The sequence below is a fragment of the Rhopilema esculentum genome, unplaced genomic scaffold, assembly GCF_057945365.1.
Source record: "Rhopilema esculentum isolate cy_ngs unplaced genomic scaffold, ASM5794536v1 HiC_scaffold_34, whole genome shotgun sequence".
NCBI lineage: Eukaryota > Metazoa > Cnidaria > Scyphozoa > Rhizostomeae > Rhizostomatidae > Rhopilema > Rhopilema esculentum.
In genome coordinates, this window is record NW_028300845.1 from 1,447,164 (window position 1) to 1,470,110 (window position 22,947).

At 35.7% G+C, this 22,947-nt stretch overlaps 3 protein-coding genes across 4 annotated transcripts; 2 read left to right on the top strand and 1 right to left on the bottom strand.

The window, feature by feature from the left end:
* Positions 1 to 940: 940 nt before the first annotated feature.
* LOC135684496 (DCN1-like protein 1) lies at positions 941 to 6,793 on the top strand. Its single transcript, XM_065200077.2, has 7 exons — positions 941 to 1,116; positions 3,364 to 3,577; positions 4,057 to 4,222; positions 4,895 to 5,025; positions 5,420 to 5,502; positions 5,657 to 5,753; positions 6,488 to 6,793. The coding sequence occupies exons 1-7, from the start codon at positions 1,114 to 1,116 to the stop codon at positions 6,559 to 6,561; spliced, it is 768 nt and encodes a 255-aa protein (XP_065056149.1). The 5' UTR covers positions 941 to 1,113; the 3' UTR covers positions 6,562 to 6,793.
* A 735-nt stretch (positions 6,794 to 7,528) lies between these two features.
* On the top strand, positions 7,529 to 16,187 carry LOC148957341 (cytochrome P450 4c21-like). 2 transcript variants are annotated; one of them, XM_089115580.1, is made up of 6 exons: positions 7,529 to 8,991; positions 10,975 to 11,216; positions 13,205 to 13,501; positions 14,057 to 14,564; positions 15,204 to 15,437; positions 15,996 to 16,187. In XM_089115580.1, the coding sequence occupies exons 1-5, from the start codon at positions 8,754 to 8,756 to the stop codon at positions 15,428 to 15,430; spliced, it is 1,512 nt and encodes a 503-aa protein (XP_088971706.1). In that variant the 5' UTR covers positions 7,529 to 8,753; the 3' UTR covers positions 15,431 to 15,437; positions 15,996 to 16,187. The 2 variants fall into 2 exon arrangements, with proteins under 2 accessions (XP_088971706.1, XP_088971705.1); XM_089115579.1 differs by having other exon boundaries at positions 15,204 to 16,187.
* A 946-nt stretch (positions 16,188 to 17,133) lies between these two features.
* Positions 17,134 to 22,096, bottom strand: LOC135684521 (S-formylglutathione hydrolase-like). Its single transcript, XM_089115581.1, has 9 exons — positions 21,929 to 22,096; positions 21,439 to 21,527; positions 20,760 to 20,858; positions 20,186 to 20,375; positions 19,551 to 19,605; positions 19,263 to 19,361; positions 18,238 to 18,303; positions 17,954 to 18,058; positions 17,134 to 17,445 (listed from the first exon to the last, which is right to left on the bottom strand). The coding sequence occupies exons 1-9, from the start codon at positions 21,988 to 21,990 to the stop codon at positions 17,365 to 17,367; spliced, it is 846 nt and encodes a 281-aa protein (XP_088971707.1). The 5' UTR covers positions 21,991 to 22,096; the 3' UTR covers positions 17,134 to 17,364.
* Positions 22,097 to 22,947: the final 851 nt, after the last annotated feature.

Below are 22,947 nucleotides of genomic sequence, written 5' to 3' on the forward strand. Positions count from 1 at the left end.
TGCAGACCGATAAATTGCTTTTGATCCTACCATCCACGTTATCATAAATTGCTTTTGAAATGTGGGCTTAAAACTCCTTAATAAAGGCCTCGCTACTAGATTCAGGTCCCTTTGCTGCCTTCCATCGAATCTCCTCATCTTTACTTTCGAGGTTTTCCCTAAGCTTCCTTATCTTTTGAACCCATTTAGCGCTCTTATGAAGGTACTAGAACTACAAAATTGATTAACTTGATTTGAACAAAATTTTTGCTCTTTTAGATTTTGTAAGTATATTGAAAAACTGTCTAAAGATGATTGCTTGTCAGACTTATTACGTCTCAGATTGAATTCACGACTTAACATGAACAAAGAGTTTAGTTTAGGTTTGCAACAGACATCCCTTTTAAAGTAGCCTAATTGAGGATAATAATGATAATGCTAATGTTTAATATAATCATGAAAACTATAATGGCACATCCCTGTTACCCTGGATATTCCTATGAGTTGAGATAAAAAATAGGTATATACATATAAATGTAGAAGATAAACTGGCCCGATGCTTCGAACACTTCATATCAAATGCAGAAAACGTAAAATGCTTTTTATTTGGATCTGAACATGAATTGTTAAACTTTCTCGGTATGGATATGGTTTGAAATTACTATGTAATTGAGATTCATAGTTTTAATAGGGACAGTTTAATTACCACCAGCAGCCCCCTCTTTCCTTACGGCCCTTCAATGCCCCCTCTCGGTGAGCCTTTTTTGCCCCATAAGTTTTTTTACTAGATCATGTAAATTTACCCTCACGATGATAATGCCAAGTTTTCAAGCAAAAATTTATCGATTTGATACTTTGGTTAACAATCTAAAAAACAGAATTTCCCTTTTCGCTTCTTTCGCGTTTTGCGAAATTGCGGTGGACAATACAACGAAGGAAAATCTTCACTGCCTCCTGCACAGCGGATTCTGACATTCATTTAGGAAATCAAAATGGCGCGTTGATGGGCGACGATAAATCTAACATCAGATTGGATTTGTCATTTAGTACAGCGCCAAGTAAAGTCCAGGAAGTTTGTTATAATGTCAGGGCTTGGCTAAAGTGAGCTGGTGTTAATTCAAGTTGAAGGAGAAAATGGTAAGTTCATTAAACAACAGACTGTCTTCGAATGAATATATGAAACCTCCCGGAGGTACTCAAACACCAAGATTGGTACCGATTGTATTTTAGATTTGAACTTCAGCTATCGCATTTAGATAAGACGAGCAGAAATCACAACTATTTGAACAAGTGGACTATTTGAACACACAAAAGTATCAAGAATCTTTCTTAGTAAACTTGTCAACAGAAGAAATATTTTTCAATTGTAACGCTATCTATGCATGCAGATAAATGAACGAAATGTCATTGTATTGCCATCCTGTTTGTTTGCAATTAAGCCTCAAAACATCCTTACATGTGTCGAGAAAAGCAAAGCCATGATTCAGTTTTCTCAGTGTATTGAATTTGGTATACCTGTTTTGAGATGCACTGTTGATTTTTTGCAGCTAGTTTTTTATCACTAGGTTAAAGGTCTTGCCTGACATTTTTATTTTATGCAAATATCTTTTAGCTGTTGGACAAAAAAAACATAAATTTAGCTAAAGACACATAAATATAAAGCAAAGTTGTTTGAACTCACCTATTTAATCAACTTGGACTACTGCACACATGAAATCAAGACTCATCAATGCATTAAACAAAATTGTAATGGTGATTATCTATCCTTAATCATCAGGACGTCAAGAGGGGGCCAGAGGGAAAATTGCATCAGGGCCTTGAGGTCTAGAGGGCCTCGTAAGATACAGATTCTGTTTTAAAATGGAAATAACTAAAAGTAACCGAATTATGCCTAAAAATAGTAAAGTGTTTTAAACGATTGCAAGAAAATTAGTGAATTAAAGCTAAATCTTAAGGGCATGGTTGCAAATAGTTTATGCTTGCTTCCCTCACAGGGGGCCATGTCTTTTTGTTTTTCCCCAGGGCCTGCAAAACATGTCATCGACCCTGTTAATCCTGTCCAGTTTTATCATTTTGCATAATCTTCATTTATACCTTGCACAACATCTGCATGGTAAATAAGATCATAAAAACAACTTCACTTACAAAAATTCAAGAAAAATTTATAAGAAAACATCAACATAGTCTATAGATCCATAACACAGTGGTGTGCAACCTTTTTGGAGAATGAGCCAGATACTTCAAGCCTTTTCTTTAAGCAGGCCAAATGTAAGAAAAGGGAATATGATAGTCTTGTAATAATGATAATAATAATAATAATAAAAAATAATATTTTAATGCAATTACTACAATCAAAAACCTCCTTGTTACATAGGTACCTTTCAACTGGGTTTACAAGATATGACTATTACAGTGGAAGTGGAAAACTGATATTTTGTAGGGTTTGGAGAAAACATCCAAGGGAAGCATAGTACTATCCATCAATCAGCGTTTAGTCTTTTAGCCCAGGCTATTAATGTTCGTAAACTCTATATTATCCAGTATGGGCTCCATTAGGCTGAATATTAAGACATTGCAAAATCGTGAAAAATGTGATCCCTTTCATCTTTTAAAGGTAGGTATCCTGTCACTGTGTGCGAAAAATGCTGGTACTCTTAAAATGCTGTTGTAGACTCCCTCTGTTTTATGTGCTATAATCAGCCTTTTTTGATTAACTAATTTTTAGCTGGTTATTTTTCAGTTGGTTAAGCTATTAGCCTGAGATTAAATAACTTGGCTGTGAAAATCCTTTTCTGGGCTTTTGCTTTTTGAAGTCAAAACCATGAAAGATGCATAATGTGCACTTTATTGCCTTTGCAGTATTTCCTGGAAGCGTTCAGGATTCTGCTTGGGCCTTCATTAAATAGTCATCATCATTACTTGGCTGCAAGCAATATAAATTGGCACACTAATTACAGAGAAACAAGCATGCCTTGCATAGCAAAAACGTTACGGGAAAGAGTCTATATATGCATATTTTTTATAAACTTAGTTCTTCGTACACAAAAATGGAGCATAAAGAATATGTTGCAACGGATAACAACTAAATATTTCCTTGATTCCTGGTTTTGAAGATCATAATCTCATTATGAATCCATATGTTTCATTCAATTTTTGTGACCGCTCAGAATATCATCCTTGCTAACCAAAAAAATAATATGATCTTTCATCTTGTGGGCCACAAAAATTATCTTCATGGGCCAGATTTCTGCCTGCAGGCTGTAGGTTGCTCACCCTTGTTATAAATGGTGATCATTATGTGAAACATCACAGTATAAATATAATATTGATGATTTGCTCATATTTATGTTTTATGGGAAATGTAATAATCCCTTTTTTTGTCAGAATAAACTCAAAACGTCCCAAAAAGAAAAAGTAAGGCAGTTCATTGCTTTCACAAACACAGGAGAAAAAACTGCCATCCACTGTTTGAGTATGCATGAATGGCGTATGGATGTTTCTACTGATAGCTATTTCCAACATCCTGAAAAGTATTACAGGGAGTCAAAACCATCTGTAGATAAGAAGAAACTGAATGCACTTTTTGAGAAATATAAAGGTTTGTTTCAATATTTTTTAAATTGCAATATAAATTCCAAATCCCCATTTTAAGGCAGTTACATACAATGGTTTAAACATAGAAATGCCAATACTCTGGATTAAGCCTTTCAACCAATTGCAAGAAAATTAGTGAATTAAAGTCAATCTAAAAGGCATGGTGGCAAAATTGTTTGAAAGCATGAAAGTGAAAGTGTATTTTAGAACAAATTTTGTGGACGAGTCCAAGTGAAAATAAAGCAGCTTGTTTAAGTATTCCTGAATTTAGTTTAACTGCCAGTTGTTTTGGCATCAGTATTTTTTTTAAAAGAAATTTTACATTGACACAACATTGCTGCTTTATTAAGTAAACATATGAATATTCATAATCTACCAACAAACTTATATGGGTCAGTTCACATAGGTTGAAAACCAGAGGATTAAGGCCTATTTTGAAGATATCCAAAATACTGATACTGAGGTTTTACCATTGTTTTATAGATCCAAACGAGGAGAAAATTTTGGTAGAAGGAATCAGCAGATTTTGTGATGATCTAAGATTAGATCCAGCAAGCTTTGATATTCTTTTGATTTGTTGGAAGTTCAAGGCTGCTGTGCAGTGTGAATTTACTAGAAAAGAATTTACGGATGGCATGTTAGATTTAGGGTGAGTTAAGACAGTCATGTCATAGTGAAAAGTTTTTGATTTAGATTTAATGATGCTGTAGGTTGTTCAACTTTTGGAATGTTCTTTCCCCATCAAAATTACATTTGTCTTTAGGCTTTCAATTAAGCCTTTGTAAAATTATGTATTCTATCTATGTAGTTTAGTTATTTGCATGTACTGTAGAATTTTAAATTGTATGTGGAGAATTTTAAATTATAAATGAACTAAACTGAACTTTCTGTAACCTAGTGTAAAGTTGACTGTGTATATTACGGAATGTTAAGAGGACCAATAACAGAGGGAGATAACTTGGTGTGATTATTGTATTTCCTTAAAATGAGCTAAAATTTGTTTGTAGTGTCAAAAATTTGTTAAAAAATGAAGCAATAATGCTTTGTTTTCATTAGCAACTTGACCTTTCATTCAGGAATACCAGTGTTTGTAGGAGCTAACTTTTCAGTTAATGCTCTTGATGTGTCTTGAGGGTGAAACCTGTTTTTTTAAAGGTAGTCAATAGCTTGCATCAATGTTTCAATAATGGTGTTGGTGGGGGTGATTGCCTGCATGAAACAAAAAGGCTTTGTTTTAATTGAATGAAAAACTTGTAAACATTTTGTAATAAGTACATATTTTGTAAAGTTGAAAATCCTGAAATAATGACTTATTTTTCAGTACTGATTCTTTGGATGGTTTAAAAAGAACTCTTCCAAGAATAGACAAGGAACTGTCAGATAAAAACAAATTTAAAGATTTGTATCAATTTACATTCAATTTTGCAAAAAATGTGGAACAAAAAGGATTAGGTTAGTTGGCCAGTTGTGATTAGTTGCCAATTTTTTTCAATGATTTTGAATCATAAAACTGCAAATATTCATTAAATCTATGTAAGACTGTTATGTTAGTTTGAGAGTCAGTTACTCAGGTAACAGTAGCTCTCTGAAGGCTTGAAGATAGAATATTTATTGCCTTTGGCAACTTGTATTTTCAAAAGTTTTATCATTTTCTACCTGTTCACTTATGTTTCTGCCAAGAGTTGAGATACAATTTCTTATATGTTCAAATTTTATGTATTGCCAGCTCTTTTGTATTTGAATTCCAGAATTCAACTGCAGTAGTTTTATGATAACAGAAACAAATCTAAATGTGACTGCTTGGTAGGCTGTGTAATTAAAAAGTATTTGGCTGTTTTCTTTTTAGATTTGGAGATTGCTATTGCTTATTGGAACATTGTTTTAAAAGGCAGATTCAAGTTCTTGGACCTTTGGGTTCAATTTCTGACAGTAAGGCTTCATTCCCAATTTCTTTCTTTCTTTGTCAACAATAAGTGTAGTGAGTGACGTTTGTGCAACATTTATAGCAGACCTTTGCATTACTTCACCAATATTTAAACAAGTTTTTTGTACCCTGATATTTTTAATAACCTTTTATTTTTAGGAAAATGAAAAGCATTCAATACCAAGGGACACGTGGAACCTTCTCCTTGACTTTAGTAATATGATATCCGATGATATGAGCAATTATGACGAGGAAGGTAAGAAAAGATATGTTATTGTTTTATTTTGAAATGCTATTTGGTGCAGCATGTATTGAGGTATCTTGAAAAAGTTAACTGCTATGTTTTGCACAGCTTTCTAGTTGTCCTCAGTGGCGTACCCAAGGGGGGAATAGTGGGGTCCGGACCCCCCCCCCACTTTTCTAAAATATGGTAATCGAGTATTGTCCAAAAACGATGTAAAACTCATTGGGGGGGGGGGGGGTAGTATATTGTATGCTTGTGTCAATAACAATTGTAAAATACTTTGCTATTTACCGTAGCTAAAATGAATTAAATAATGGGGGAAAATTTGCAAAAAGGGCGTTTCCCCGCATTTGCGAGTGTTTGAAGGGCGTGGTCCATTCTTTTTTGGGGGCTACGCCCCAGACCCCCCCCCCCCCCCCCTCTGCTGGAGCCCTGGGTACGCCACTGGTTGTCCTGTTGTTGTTGGGAAGGAAGTAAGGATGTACTAGTAATGAGGAGCAGACACGCCTGCCCTGCACTACGCCGAAGAAGCTTTAAAGTAGGGGAATAATTTGTTCATTTGTTCATTTGTTCATTCAATCGGTTACTCTTTCTTAAGCACTTAGCGATGTAAGGTTTTGCCAAAATTTTACAGTCCTTCAAAGATATGACGCCACCCTGACAGTTTATGACTCTAAAGTTTAAAGTTCTTTTGAAAGACACTGATAAAGAATTCGCTTAAAATGGATAGACATTTATTTTTACAGGGGCCTGGCCGGTGCTGATAGATGATTTCGTCGAATGGGCAAAATCAAGGCTGAAGCGAACCACGTTGGTTTGAAATAAATGAAAGAGTTCGTAATTCGAAGAAGAAATCAAATAGAAGACTGCACAGTAACTCTTTGCTACAAAAATGTAATGATATTTTGATGAGGGTGTAGCACCGATATCTAGTTGAACTGTAGCGTGAGCAACCATAACTGCTTTGCTTGAAGACTACGAAACGCTTGCCATCATTGCTACTTTTATTAACAAAATTTGCCAGTTGATAGCAAGTATTGGTCTTTTCAGGATTCTGTTGTTCTTTTATTATTACTGATACGTCTGTTGTTTTTCACCAAGACAAGATTTATTGTATGGAAAGGTTTCCGAAAAAGATTAGATACACAATGCAAAGTATTCTCATTGTGAAGTTTTCAAGACATCACTTTGTAAAACAGGGGAGTTGCCCTAATGAAAATTGACGCCAAAAAATGAAAACTAGTTTAGTAGTTTTGAAAGCTAGAATGATTTTAGCTTTTTGAAGGGCTAGAAAGCTAGAAAGATTTAGAATTTATTCTATGTCTGCTAGATAGGAACTCACTAAAGCCCTGGCCCATTGGCATAAAACATCATCCTACAACGATGTTTCCGATGTTTTACCAGATTTGATGTCCATGAAACATTTCGTAAAACATCTCCTTTGTTCTCATTTTTGTTCTCATTCGTAAAGCATCTCTAAAACATGTTTGACTCACACAAGGGTTCTGCGACTGGGGGTGTGGAGAGTGGGGGTATGTTGCTCCCCCTCCCAATAGTATCTCAATAGGAAACTAAAGGTAAAATCTGCTCTGTGGAAGAAATAGTTGGGTAGTTCAGAGACCTTCATTTCTTGAAATCAATAAAGGATCAAGCAAAGGTAGTTGCTCTGCTGGTTAAATATGATATTCTTTTATATGAATGACGGCAAACAAACTAAGCGTTAATGTTTTCAAGATTTCTTGTTGGCACTTAATCGAAAAATCCAGGCCCTCCTTAGGTAAAATTGTGCCTTGTGTCTATTGCCCCTAAAGTTTCTCGGTAGAAGCGTCAACTGCAATTCACAATGAGCTCCAGATATTTTCACATTCAAAAGGACTGCCAAGATTGAAAGAGGGATCTAAATTTACAACCAGTGGTGTTTGTTACCTAGCTTTAGAAGTAACGTGACAACATGATATTTTTCAAGATCACAGCGAAATTGTACCAGTTGTTTTTATCTGCAGTTCAATTCGTACGCAAAAATCAAATAATTTTCAATGAGATTAGGAGGATTGCTTTAGTAAAACTTACTTAAAAGAGTGCATTTTCAGGGAACTGGAAGCATCAAAATTTGAAAATTTTCTAGTCCTCCGGTGGCAACCATGGTGCTGCCGCGGTTAGTAACTATATCCTTTGTCCTTCCCGATATACAGATTTGACAAAACTATTTTTAAAGTCCGTCAGTATCATATAAAAATGGAAGTGCGAATTAGTGCAATCCCACGGAGTGGATTGACAAAATTTGTTGCAGAGGTCAGTAAATTAAGAGTTTTAGGTAATTTTTTTGAGTCTGCTAAATTCGTAGCCCATACCCTCTCCCAACAAGGCTTGCCTCGCGACGACCCTGGACTCACACAAGAGCAGTAGTTAAAATTTGAAGAAAAAACAGAGTAACTGTAGAAGCTGTACGGCAGCGCTTGGTCATTTCAAATGTTCTGACACTTTATTATTCGTTTGGTCATGAAGCATCGTCCAACAATGACAATGTTGGGCAATCTTTTATAGTTGCTTGATTTTTTTGGCAAGGGCAAGGCAAGATTTTTGCATTGGGGTGACATTTGCAATCCCTTTGAGACAAAGTTTACTGCTTTCAATTTTTTCCTAAATTTCTGGGTTTTCCTTTTGCCCTCAAGACCCTTTTTCCCCGCTTGAAAAGTCTGGTTTTTGAGTCGTAAACTGATCTCCCAAAGTGCCTCGACAGGTGAAAGGTCATACTCTAAATGTCAAAGGTTTGACACTACGGAGCTCGGGACGGGAGTGCTTGTTTGTTTTGTTGTTTGTTTGATTCTTTAACATGTGATCAAGTTTCACAAAATTAGCCAATCGTTTCGCCATTTACCATAAACATGACACAGCGATTTTGCCTGTGTACTCGAGAGCAGGAGCAACGGACAGGTCCTCCGACAATCAAACTGTTATACATTATTTGCCAATTCACGTTTTTGCTGTTGGAAGATTGAAGAAAGAAGAAGGATGTCACTTTTAGCAGTTCTTTTGACAAGCTGGGAATTCTATGCAGCCCTTTGTGTGATTTTTGCTATTTCAAAGGTCATAAAATGGCTGACTGATCCTCTCAGAAAAATACCAGGCCCAACAGGATATCCAATCATTGGGAATACATTGAATTACTCTAATGTTGGCGACAGACATCGTATTTTGCTTGAGATGGGCAGAAAGTATGGGAAGATCTGCAAAGACTACTCTGTTTTCAGTAAGTAAAACTTGCCTCATTCATATTTACTTTGAATTCATATTCATATTTACATTCATATTTACATTTGAATTCATTTGAATTCATATTTACATTGAAAGGAATTTCCAAAAGGTGATAGTTCGCAGGAAGTGGGGCGCGACAACAGACAATAGAATTATCGAACCAGGTCGAGGCCCTGGTTATCACCATACTCATATTCAAAAAATTGATAAACTAAATTTTCTTTTTGACAAATGACACTGAGATCTGCAACAATAACTCTTGCAACTCTTTGCATGCGATTTAGGTGAAAATATTCAACATAAACAGATGCTGATTGACTTTCCAAATGGTTTGTTGACAAACAGCATGAAGCTAAAGGATGCAAAATCTCATTCTATGTTTTTGACTCTTCAGTAATTATTGGCACAACATACCCTTAAAAACTATTGACATGAAAGTATTAAGTTGAAAATATATGCCAAAAACATGTCAAAAACTTCATGCATTTGCAAGAGTTGCCAAATTCATTTAGCTAGAAAAGCTAAAGACAGTTAGGACTTATTTATGCTGTTTAGGAACCTTTTTATGCTATCTCTAGTTATGAACTATTGTTCTGTAAATTTTATGTTTCACGATAAAAAGGTTAACATTAAAATCAATAATTATCCAAGGAAGACGGTCGTTAAAAATTGCTTTCAAGGATGCATCACCAAATTTTAAATATCTAAAATAAAATCAGATTCTGTCACCATTCAACAAAGAAACCTACAGTTGCTTACAAAAATTTATGTAAGAGCAAACTTGATCTAAATCCTAAATTTGTTTGTAAAATTTTTGTTGAGAAGAAAATATAGACTCACTGAGAAGCAATGACCACTTTTAACTGTGCAATTGGTACTGGTTCCAATTCCACAGACAAATTTATTTGGAATAGAAACAGTCAGGTACACTGGACTAAACCTATGGCATTCGTTGCAGCTAGAAATAAAAGAGTCCCTACTCTGACTGAAGTTTAGTGAAAAAATAAAAAGCATTTATGAGTTTAGTAACTGTAACCAGATTGTGTAAGAAGTTTATAAGCAGCTAAAGGTTTTTAAAGATTATCATTTTATTGTAAAAAGTTTTGGGGCCCTGCCCCTGCATGCCCCCAATCTCAGGGTGCACAGCTCAGGGTGATCACTTGAATTTTTTGTATTCAGAGGGTCTATCAGATAATTTAGGTTAAGAATTTTCCTCGTGATCTGATACTTTTGGACACTTGATTTAACAATATATCTTGTGATCTGATACTTTTGGACACCTGATTTCAACTAGCACATTACAATATCAGAAACAGAAATTAAATAACTAACCTGGTTAGTGGTCTCTTATGTGTTCTCAACAACAAGATTTTGCATTTTGATACTTCTTGGCTGTATCAACACTTTTTAGCTGATAATTTTGTGTCAGCTAGATATTTTGGATACTTTTGGGTGAATTTCAATAACACACGAATGAACCTCCCTGTCTATAAAATCTACATTTCATACTGGATTATCCATGTATTCTCTAATTCTCAGATCTAGTTGAGCTCTTTCAGTTATGATGATGATGTTGATCATATCTCCACAAGTTGTTTTTTTATTTCTTTTCTAATGCAAATCTAATAAAATTATAAGAAGGGTCTAAGAGATATTCTGACCTATTTTTGTTTAGGATTCTTCAAAACATTTTCTATATATATATATAACAAACTTTTTTCTTGTTCCAAACCAAGTTTGTAATTGTGAGATTCCACTGTAAATTCCATTGACATGGTCTACTTTTCACTGTTCCGATCCTATTGCAGCAACATACTATAAGCATTTTGAGAAACCCCTCTCCCCCTTGACCCCTTTCTATATACACGTTGCATGTGAGATACGATCTTTAATCAGTTTATTTATTGGCTGTCCATTGCATTGATTAACTCATGCCACTCCATTTTTTTAAACTTAATGGTTCTAACTGTTCTTGTAGCTGGCACCACTGTCTTCATCAATGATCCAGAATTTGCAAAACAGATATTGGTGACAAACAGTAGCAGATACCGACGGGATGATGTAATTCTCAAAATTCTACCTGCACTTGGCACCGGCCTTTTAACAACTTCTGGAAAGGCGCATGCAACTCAGAGGAAAACACTTAACCCAGCGTTCTCTTTGTCAAGCGTGAGAAAATTTATCTCGATATTTAATGAAAAGGGCAGTGAATTGTTGCAGGTACGTAGGGTTTTCTATGGCTAGAGATTTATCGACTTCTTTGTTTAGAATAATGTTTTAAAAATTGCTGAATTCTAACAAATTAATTGGAGTGGCTTTTGTCAGTGGAAGGGCATCTAGCATCGATCAGCGAAAGTTTTCATGAAAACATCATTTGGAAAATGATTTCAAGATGTTGCCTGTCAGAGAAAAGGAGCGGCTGCCTCTGCCTATATGTTGTGGAAATTATAAACATTGGCTCTTTCAATGGTTTTTTCAATTGCTGCTCTTGTCTCAGACTATCATATCATTTGTATCAATTTTTTTTACTTTATTTAAGAGATTTTGTGATTTTCTAAGAAATATTGCGAGCTCTGAGATCGTACAGGAGAGACTCTTGTCCACCTTTTTGAAAAACCTGTTGTTTTTGGGCTTGTTTTCGAACATTATTATGCCTTTTCATGTCTACTGTCCTTCCAAAATTTGGTACATCTAACATACATATTGTGTTCTGAAGGGTTCTTCGGCCTTCTGCGCATGAACTAGACAACCATATTTCCTCTAAAGAACGTCGCGGCGTTTATTGCAAACTCCAAATTTTGGATGCGGCGTTCAGTAGAGAGTGGCGTTTATCAGAGGCGGCGTCAAATACAAAATGAAAATGTTTCAAATGAAAAAAGATAAAAGCAGACTTTTAACAATGTTTTCTTTTCCAAAAACACGAAATAAAGATTGTGTGAACAATTTTTGAAAGTTCACAAAAGATGTTTTCACGTTATGGAAATGTCAAGGAATGTCAATACCCCTGCCTTCGTCAGAGTTCTCGTCTCTATGAGATAAAAACTTTCACAGCTTTCGAATAGTGGTGTGTTTTCTAATGAACGCCGCTTTTCAAGATGCGGCGTTCAATAGAGGACGGCGTTTTTTCCAAATGGTTGGCTGAAGGTGCGGCGTTAAATAAAGGGCGGCGTTTATCAGAGGGCGGCGTTCATTAGAGGAAATACGGCGACCCCTTACGTTTAACTAAAGGCTCGAAACAAAAAAGCCTGGCTTCCTTTGGCATGCGGGTCTTCTGTCCATGTCCGATGTACAATGTGCCCGATCGGTCTATCCGCCCCTGTTAGACAACGATTTTTATGGCTTTTAAAGAAAAAGACGTTTTTTTTCATAACTAGTTCTGTTTAAAACAGTATTTGATCTTTAAATGTCGTTGTGATGACAGGGGCGTAGTGGCGAATGAATTCTAGAGGGGGCCAGAATGAAAAAATTTCCCACAAAATTTCTTTGGTTTATTTCAATCAAATGGAAGCATTTCATGTAAGTGCAAGAAGAGTGGATGGGACAGTAAAACTCATAAATTTTGCCTTAGCTGGAAAGATATTTGAAATGCACTTTTATCGGGTCTTAGTTGTCTTGTCTTTTAATCTAATGTTTTAACTTCACCGGAAATTGCAATAAGAGCTATTGAAATTTGAAGCAAATTTCAATAGCTCTTATTCTTGAATTGAGTATCCATTGGGGGAAAGCACAAAATTTTCAAAAATCTGGTTACAGGCACAAAATTGGCACTGTCCCGGTCTTCAATTTATGACCAATATTGAACAATTTCCATAACCAAATTTGGTACTTGAAAATTCGGATTTTAGCTAACAAAATCCGAGCAGCAAATCACTCTATGGTAGATAATGGTAAATCCCGAGAAATCATTTTGATTTGTGGAAATCTAGTATTTCCTTTACAAAAGTGAATTGTCTTTCGAAACTTACGGTAAGTACTTTAGTTCAAGTAATTTATATTGCTAAAAGTTTAGGAATCACCCACAGCTAAGTTATCGAGTTATCCGACAAATAAACGATTTTTCCGAAAATCCGTCAGCTTTTGTAAGCAGAGGGGGTCACGGCCCCCCTGTCCTCCCGGCCACAATGCCACTAAATGATGACTTGATTTCAGTCAACGTTAAATTCAGCTATCTCTGTTCGATCCAATGTTATTGAATGATTTTATTTCAGTTTTATGAAAAGGAAATCGAGCAAAACAAAGGAGAACCGATTGAAATGGAAATGATGAAGAAATTTACTGACATGACATTAGACGTGATTGGCCTCTCTGCATTTGGGTATGATTTCAACTGTGTGCTCAGGGGTGACAGCAAGGAAAGTGAAGCATCGAGCCACATCTTAGGTGGCAGCTTCAACATTTTGCGTAAATCATTTGAGGAGCTTTTTCCGCCTTTCAAGCTCGTGCCCTCCAAAGAGCGAGATATGCTGAGAGATGCCGAGAAAATATCCTATGGTTTAATTGAGAAGGTAAATCTTGATGATTCTTGAAAGTTCTCCTTTTGACAAAGAATCAGTGTTACATTTGAACTTCAGCCTTTGGGCTCTAAGTGTACGGGAAAACTAGTTCCAATAGTAATATTCTATTCATTTGCGTTTTAAAAGAAATTTTGAAGAGATACAACCTGTGCTACACCAACATGATCTAATGTCTGCTGCGGAATTTTGAGAGTTAAACATAATCCGTTCCAAATTGGAGTGAAAAAGCAGAGTCAGGAAAACATTACGGTCGCACGGCCACTGACCGGAGGAAGGTACATGAAAAATATTAGAAGCTCATACGACACACCCAAATCACGCCCACTTTATATTGTTTTGTGAGGAAATTTTGCCTTCTGGGATGTTTTTGTCTAGAGGAAGGTTAACGACTTTTCTTGACTCTGTCAAAAAGCGGTCCAAAAAGTAGTGTGGCCATGTACAAAAATTTTTAAGTGCCCGCCCGATGATGGGATCGGTGTTATCATAAAGATTTCTTCGGATAAATGGTTGATGTTGATCGTCAAAAGCTCATTTTTTCTATTGCAGGTTATTAAATCACGGAGGGAGGAGATGGCAACTCACCCAGGAGAAACACTTGACAAGAATGACCTCCTACAGATTCTGATCACAATGTATGAAGATGCAGGAACAACAATATCCAACAAGGATCTGTTTCATCAGTTGTTTACTTTCATGCTTGCTGGGCACGAGACAACAAGCTTGACATTTACATGGACTATCTTTCTCCTTGCCAAACACCAGGAATTTCAGGAAAGAGTGAAAAAAGAAGTAAGGGAAATCCTCAATGACGCCACTGATGTAACGTTTGATGATATTGACAAAATGAAAACCCTTGATGAATGTATCAAGGAGACGATGAGGCTTTATCCTGTTGTTATCTCCTATGGACGCTTGTCTGTGAAGGAAGATAAACTAGGACCATATACTATTCCTCCTGGCACCAATTTTCTGATTAATGTCAGTGCTCTGCATCAAAATCCAAAATATTGGGAAAATCCAGAAGAGTTCAACCCGGACAGATTTTCTAACCAAGGTTTGATTTTACATTTAATTCTTTAACAATTCAATGTTGATTAAGGCCTCTTGAACAAGTGCTACGTTTTAAGGGGCCAGTGGTTAAATGATAGTTTTTGGCCAATGGTCACTTTACCAGGTTTATGACAACCAGAACTCATTAATCATCATCCAAGCATGAAGACAATTTGTAAACATATCAGACAACGTGGCTACAATCACTGCGAAAAGTCCTTGGAATGCCCAGCAATATATGTTGTTTCGTATTTGTCAATTCTGTTCCCGAATGCTCCCACTTCCGCACCCCTTCCCCCCAGACTAATGTTTATGATTTGGAAAAATATCATAAACATACTTCTTGATCCCCTTCGTCATTTTGTCCTAAACTAACATTGTTCAAACGGTGGAGCGGAATGGCTAAATTTCCTCTTGAAAACAGACGTTAGTGTACCGAAACTTTTGGCAGGCATTGTACACGTACATCTACAGTCTCAAATCAGAAAGCTCTTCAGCGTGTTTATTTTTATTTTTGATCAAACCAATAACGTTGGGATTTGTGAAGATGATGATGAACGTTGGGAGTTCAGCCATGTTTTCTTCTGCATCCAGTTATTAATAACAATGTTGTGGAATAACAATGGTTGTTGTTTTTTCGCAGCTGAAAATGACCCTCTGTTCCCGTATTACTACTTACCGTTCTCACGTGGTCCTCGGATGTGCATTGGATATCGCTTCGCCTTGTTGGAACTGAAGATTGTATTGGCCCTTCTACTGAACAAGTTTTCATTCAAGCTTGGAAAGTCCCAACCGGCAGAAATCGGAGGACGGCAACTTTTAACATACAGGCCATGCCCACCTCCTGTAATCAACATCAGCAAGTCATAGTGATGAGGTGATTTTCTATTTCATAACAACTTTGATTTCGTATAATGAATAATAAGCTATGTTTAGCGACAAATGCCATTATATTCCACTGCATCATTCCTATTCATTGCGAGCTGTTACTGAGTTTGATTCATTTACTGAAATAGGGAACTGAAGCAATGTAACAGGGGTTTTTTTATAGAATTTTTATCACTGAGCATATTCATTATTTCTGAAAATTTGTGTGATGCCTTCTGGATATTTTCATGACCACACCCATCAGACTGTAGCGTACAACATTTTCTTATGTGCAATTATCGAATTACGCCACCACTCAACCCAGCTTTTGCAAGAGATTTATGTGAAGACTAACAATGTTCCAGGTTTAAACAATGAAAATAAAGATCTCAAAGGAGGAGATTTAGAATAAAACAAACCAAATAGTTTCTAGATACTGAAAACATACTAGAGAAATTTGATCATGACACATGTAATGCACGTTTTTAATATTGTAATGCACTTTTTTAAGCTGTATGGGTCGACTGGTAGTTGCTGCAATTTTCAATACCAAATCTCTTCATTTTAGTTTTATCACTGCACAAAATTTGAGTTTATCACTGCACAGTTACGACATATCACTGCACAGATTATTTATCACTGCACGCGATAATAAGCCCTGTGAGGTAAGATCGTGTTCTTATTTTTAACTTAAAGAGTAAAAGTTACCTTGCTTTTCCTTTTGTTTGTAAATGCATGATGACACACACTTAAAACAATCCTTGACAGCCTCGTTTCTGATTCATGGTCTTACAGTGGATAAGAATATTCAATAAAAAACGCATAGCTCCTTCTTATCTTCTTATGTAATGACCAGCGTAGACTTTGAACACCTCTTCTGAAAACCTCGCATAATTCTTGTCATAAAAGCTTGTATTCCTATAGAGTCAGGTTGTTCTTCAATTCAACACACTTCTTCATCTCTGCAAATCTCGCAATCATCCTTCTATTGAGTTTTCGTCCTTTGTTTGTGCTGGTGCTTCTATGTCTACTATTAGTATCTCGTTAAAAAAATTCTATGATAATATCCTATGACATTCTATGATATTCTCGTCATAATATTCCTTTAAGCAATGACTTAAAATTCATTAGAAAGTGTCATTGCCATTCTAACAACAAACGCTGTGTTTCTCTACTGTCTGTCTTATCTCTATGGTCATCTTTCAGGAGCTGATTACGTAGTAGCATGTCGGAGGCATACCCAGGATGATGTATTATTATACTTTGGCCAGCCCCATAATTATATTCTCAGTTTTGAGGTAATTGGCATAGTGCTCAATATGATCTTCTACAATCAGGGATGATGTACATTTTTCACTTTGCTGACTATACTTGAAGCTAAATTTAGGATTCTCCTCCAAAAATATGCTTCGGGCAGGCACTCAAAATAAGATTTGTTTTCTTCTTTTGTTAAGAACACACTATAAATAGGGTAGGAATCTGAGGACACCTCCGATAACGTGACTGCCCCTTCCCCTATTCGCTATTTTCAAAACTTTGGTACAAAATGGTGATATGTGGAAAACGATTTTAACAGTACATGCTAAATCTTCCTTGCGGACACTAACCATAACATCTAAGGCATTAGACAGTGTAATCCTGGGACCATCAAGTTACTGAATCTTAGATCTAGATTGACAATAGAAAAAGAAAAGAACAATTGCAAATTTACAGTCATCAGAGACGCATACCAAATCAGTCATATGAATCACAATTTGTAATTTGATGTAATACAAACACAGTTGTCTCGAATTTTACTGATAAAAAATCACAATAATCATTTCTCTAGTACATTAGAACAATCAATCTCTACAAAAATCACATTTTAATTCTGTTTCACTTCAAAATTTCCTCTACGCTTGCTGAAAAACGATTTGCAGTCCTTTTCTGTGAGATTCTCAGTTTTTGAGGTACTTGGCATGATGCTTAATATGATCTTCTACAAATGTCGATATGAAGTAGTAACTATGGTCGTATCCCTGTTGCAAAAAGAAGATTATATTGTCAAAAAGATTCTTTCATGACTTTGGTAGAAGAACCGCCCATGAATTTGATTTATCATATCTAAATGACTGAACATAATGAAAATTATTGTTTTAATAGTCTCATAGCGCTGATACCGTGTAGGCAGAGATACTCACCTTTTGGTGCGTAAAACCAGACAGTCTAAGATGGAATTCAAAGTCTTAAGTTGTGACCCTTTGTGAAGTTATGAATCATCAGGTATTTGTGATTTTATATAACGTTTGGAGCTGTTGCCCATATCATAATTATAATTAGCATTAAGTTTTTTCTATACAACAAAGCATGTTCAGCTCTGGTGACGAATGGGTAACAAAAAATTAGGTATGCTAAGAGATGATACCAAAAATGAGCATCTTCAAAATATATCAATCACTCCCTGAAAATAAGTGGATAGACATTAGTTCAAGATCAAGGGCAAACCATAGACTGATTTTATATTTAGAAGAATAAATGGGCATTTACCTCTTGCATTCGTACAGCCACACTGCAGGATGGATTTTCCTTGCATGCATTGACAAAGTTATCCGGAAGAAGTTGACCATCAACAAAGAAGTTGTCACTCTTTCCCTTTAAAACCCACAAATAACCTATATTGATATGTATAAATTCTTTTGCTCATATTTAGTTATATAAAAGAAATTCTGAAAAATTGGCAAGCCAAATTAGCTGCAGACATTTTCACGATGATGATAGTAGTAATGATTTGTTTTGATAATAAAATAATTTTCATTTAAGTGAAAGCTCACCTGATCTATTAAAATATCACATCTTGGTCCTGAATAGCTTTTAGCCAACTCACAGGCATCATATTCCTATAACGATATATTTAATAATTGATCAAGAAGAAATGGATTTCCATTACTAATACTATCATCAAAAACCAAAAAAAGACAATAGATTTATTTCAAAGGAAAAATTCTGAAGAAGACAAGGTAAAGTACCGAATAATCATCTTTGCCATATCACCAAAACTAATATCATGGACTAAAACAGTAAAAAAGCATATTTGTATTGTATTGTTTGCTACCTAGCTTTTGAAGGTAGTTTTAGGACACTGAAAAGCTATAATAACGATCAATGTAAGTAAATTGTATCAGGAAAAATTGTTTCTAAAATAATTAACGATGTTTCAAGCATAGCTGTTATCAAGTAAGATTGAAAAGCGATGATAGAACTGAAAAACGTTAAAGGAATATGGAATTTGACAAATGGAATAGGAAGACGGATATAAGAGCATGGAAAATATATATATATATATATACATATACGCAAATACAGAATTTATGTATATGTATGTATATGCACACCAATATGAAGAAAATAAAAACCAAAGAAAAAGGAGGGGGAGGGGGGTTTATTGAAGATACTTAAACTGTTTATCAAGTCCAGAAGGATATAAAGTTCCAAGTTTAAAAATTATCCGTTTTTCCAGTGACTTTCTCTTTTAGTATGCATTTTAGTATGTTTATGAAACTGAAAAGCTATGCTTATTGAGCAGTGTCCTGGTCTTTCAACTCTATGTGACCACACCTTGTGATTTCTATACCTGTAATTTCAGAGAGCTGGCAACTCTCCTCATTCTGAGAAAAACTTTGATCATGTCAGGGGCTCAAACCACAACCCTTGGATCTGTAGTCAGCAACCCTAACCACTATGCCATCATCATACCTCCATAAACATAAGTGGTATGGTATGGCCATTTAATAAGGTTACAGGAAGACACACTTGTAAAAGTTTAGCAACAGTGGAGCAATATTTCAAAGACAGTTACCTTCCATTTCTCTTGGTCAGTGCCTAAATATCCACCAAAGGCTTTCTTTCCCCATGGGCAGTTCATTGGGTTACAAATAGGCGCAAATGCTGATACAGACTAAAAAGAAGACATCCTAGTCACTATTACAAATATGATACAAATAAAGGTCGGGTGTTAGAAGAAGTATTTAATATTTGACTTGTTTAGTATATTAATGGTAGTGAAAATGGATGACACAATAAATGATAAACCTCTACTTCCAAAAAAATATACTTTCTTTTTCTAAAATAGTTTAATCACACAAACCTTATACATTCCAGGGTTCTTCAAGAAACATATCAATGAACCATGACCTCCCATACTAGAAGACATTGTACCATTGATTAAGCATTTATTTTTCACTTAGTTTTAAAAGTCATATATTGTCTATCTATACTTAATTGGACAGCTAAATAGATGGTTTTGCTTCTTTAACATCATGAAAATATTTATTACTTGTGGGAACAGACTTTGTTTAAATGCAAGAAACTACCATCTGGCATACTGTAATACCTTTCAAATTGGAATCTTGCTATAAAAACTGAGCTGGTCACAAGCCGAAAAACAGCAAGTCATTTTGCTCTTGGAGGCAAGAAGAACAAATTCACAGTGATATCCATTTCTTCGGATGATAGAAAATCGCACATTTTTCAAACCATACTATTTAAAATGTGAATAGGCCTCAGGGAACAATTTGAGAGTCTGGATTATACTAGTCTTTGTGCAGACAAACCTATAAACAAAGACATCATCTATTCTTGAACAGTTGATCTTCATAACCTTGGTCAAATTCTTCAACTAGTGACCACTATCAAGACTCTTGTCTTTTCATTTTGCTTTACAACTTATCTTACTAAACTTGAAAGTAACTTTGTTTCTTTTTATAAACAAAGCACACCTACCTATGACCAAATATTGACTGGTTTCCTACTTGAACTGAAAAGTTTGCATTTACAAGGGCTGGCAGTTCCTTTGTAATGTATGAATACATTCGATAATTTGTCTTCCATTTTTCTTCTGTTGCATCGACATAAAAACCAGCGCCGCTACCAAAATCATAACTGTCATCCTCACCTTCAATATTGCATCCTCCTGGCAAAAAAATCATCAAGTTTTTGAAAAGGGTTTTAAAGCTAGGGCTAAACAGGGCAGCATTTTTTGCAAAATTTACCCCAAAAATTTGTATCCCTGGAAATCCATTTCTGATAGCTTTTCCCATGAAGAGAGGTGTCCAACTGTTTGGTCTGTTGTCAATTATTGAGAAAATGTGAACTCATAGCAAGCCATTGAAAGCATTCACCTCTATTGATATTGGTATGACAAATTGTTGAAAAACTGCTGATTTCGATCCCATTTTGTCAATAAGTCAGTGCTTTAATTATTTTAACTATAAAATGTTTCATATAATGCAGAATTCAGGGCAATATTTGAACTCAATTGTATGAATAACCAAAAACAATATCTTGTAGGACATACTTGGGCTAGTGTCAGGCATTACAAGCATAATTCCATGATCTTCGGCCACTTTCTGTGCACCAGCTTTTGTTGTGAAATTTTGTTCAGTGCAGGTGAGACCTATGAAATAATTTGCAAAACATGTTCTGAAGAGCACCAACAGGGATCAATAACATCGCCATAAAATTATAGCAAAGTTACTGTTGAGGAAACAGGTTGCGAATGAAATAATATGACAAAAGTCTTAATGAACAAATATTATATACATCAAAATGTATTTCTGCAAATCTTTGTCTTCTGCTTCTTCCAAAATGTTATGTTGCACTGGAAGAAAACCTTATGTTGTCTCGTTAGGTAGCGGAAACATTTGAAGGTTACATAGATAGCGCTCAATGTAAAAATGTTTGAAAGGGGGAGTGCATTAATAAAAGCCCTTTAATTAATATAAATTATCTATTAACCCACAATTGTTTGCCAAAGGATCTTGATGTCAGCTGTGGCAAGAACAATTCAAACAAGCAGGTCAAGGATCTGAATTAGGAAAAATTTTAGCACATGATGAGGTGGGAGCTTATTCTGGCTCAAATCACAAGGACTGATGGGCATTCCACTTTCAATCAACAAACCTGCTCTTGAGTTAGGATCTAGTTTTCTGTCATATAAATGCACATCAAACTTCCGACAGAATCTCAGCACTAACCTGATAGCCAATACAACACTGGAACCTTTCCTTGTTCTGCTTGTGAAGGGATGAAAACAGCAAACTTCATGGGACACTTCAACTCATCACTAGAATTGTTTTAAATTCAATGTTTATTACAATAAGTCCAATGGTAGACAGAGGTCGTAAGGTAACCAGCAATTAGAGTGGACATGGTTAGTAAAGTAGAAGAAAACAAGGTTTGATAATTCTGGTAGCAATACACCAAAGTCTTGTGGCAGTGAAAAATATTTGTGGTAGTAAAAATTCATTGTGGTTTAAAAAATAGTCAACATTAATAAGTCAAGATGCTGGCGCAAAGTCTTAAAAAACCCAGATTAATAATAAACCCAGGAGAGCAACATCATAGAAACAATAAAAATTGCCTAATTTTTTTGCTACAAACTTGCAGGGGCATCATTTCAAGAAACAGTATTGCTTGCATTATCACATCTTTTAAGATACATATGGATACTTTAATTCTTCAAACCTGTTGTGAGAGAACACCTTAGTGCATCCACCGAAGCATTTGTTACTCGAAACTTCCTGCATCTCAAAGTTTTTGGGTTAGCGTAGCTGGTAGAGAAGTAGTCGGTATTGTCACTGATGCAGGCCAGTGATAAACAACTGCAAGAAAGGGACAGGAACAGGAACAGGAACACGAGAGACCAATTATGAGAGTGAGGCTGAAGCCAGCATGCACGAAAATGTGACGTCACAAAAACAATTTTTAGGATTTTACACTTTTGTTCGCATAACCTAAAAGGACCTTGGGGGGGGGGGGGGGGTGGAAGGGGGGGTGGAAGGGGGGGGGGTGGAAGGGGGGGTGGAAGGGGGGGGGTGGAAGGGGGGGGAGAGGTAAACCACTCCTTAAAAAACTTTTGTTGCTGGCCCTTTCCTTAATGAATTAGCTTTTGTTGTTGGCCATTTCCATTCCACAACTGACGTTAAAATTGTCTCTCACGTTTAAATTCTGTTGAGGTGTCAGTTGAGGAAGTGATTTTTGTTAAAACTGATTTTTCAAAGTCCTGAGCAAATGTTCAAGCTTATTTAATAAGATGTTCGAGCTTATATAAATATTTAAACAAGTATTCAAAAGTTCTAAACTAAGTTTATTTTCTTAGGAGCCAGATCTGCAAAACATTTCAGTATCTAGTTTTTTAAGACTACCCTATTCTACACACATTACCATAGACCTTTGGAGTCTCTCTTGTCCTAAATATTTGAGATTAGTCAATAAAATCAAAACGGCCTATTTGATGCGTTTGCTGAACATCTGTTGAAACTGAAATGCATCATTAATAGTTTGTGAATAACACGAGCCTTTTTTACTCTAAGCTTTAATTATCAAATGATTCTTAAGCAACACAACGTGTAAATTTGGAAAGAATCGACAAAGAAAGGTGACTTATCACCTGGAATTAGTGATATTAGGATAGGATAGAAGGATAGAAGAGACATGAAATAAATCAAATAGATGATATCAAAGATAGTCAGACAAAACAAAGT

Coding starts and splice junctions, on each gene's coding strand:
- LOC148957341 (XM_089115579.1), top strand. CDS start 8,754: ATGTCACTTTTAGCAGTTCTTTTGACAAGCTGGGAATTCTATGCAGCC. Junction 11,217..13,204: donor AGGGCAGTGAATTGTTGCAG/GTACGTAGGGTT, acceptor ATTTTATTTCAG/TTTTATGAAAAGGAAATCGA. Junction 13,502..14,056: donor CCTATGGTTTAATTGAGAAG/GTAAATCTTGAT, acceptor TTTCTATTGCAG/GTTATTAAATCACGGAGGGA.
- LOC135684521 (XM_089115581.1), bottom strand. CDS start 21,990: ATGCAGGAAGTTTCGAGTAACAAATGCTTCGGTGGATGCACTAAGGTG. Junction 21,528..21,928: donor AAGGTGTTCTCTCACAACAG/GTTTGAAGAATT, acceptor AAACAATTCTAG/TGATGAGTTGAAGTGTCCCA. Junction 20,859..21,438: donor AGTGTTGTATTGGCTATCAG/GTTAGTGCTGAG, acceptor ATTATTTCATAG/GTCTCACCTGCACTGAACAA.
- LOC135684496 (XM_065200077.2), top strand. Junction 4,223..4,894: donor GATGGCATGTTAGATTTAGG/GTGAGTTAAGAC, acceptor CTTATTTTTCAG/TACTGATTCTTTGGATGGTT. Junction 5,503..5,656: donor TTTGGGTTCAATTTCTGACA/GTAAGGCTTCAT, acceptor TTTTATTTTTAG/GAAAATGAAAAGCATTCAAT.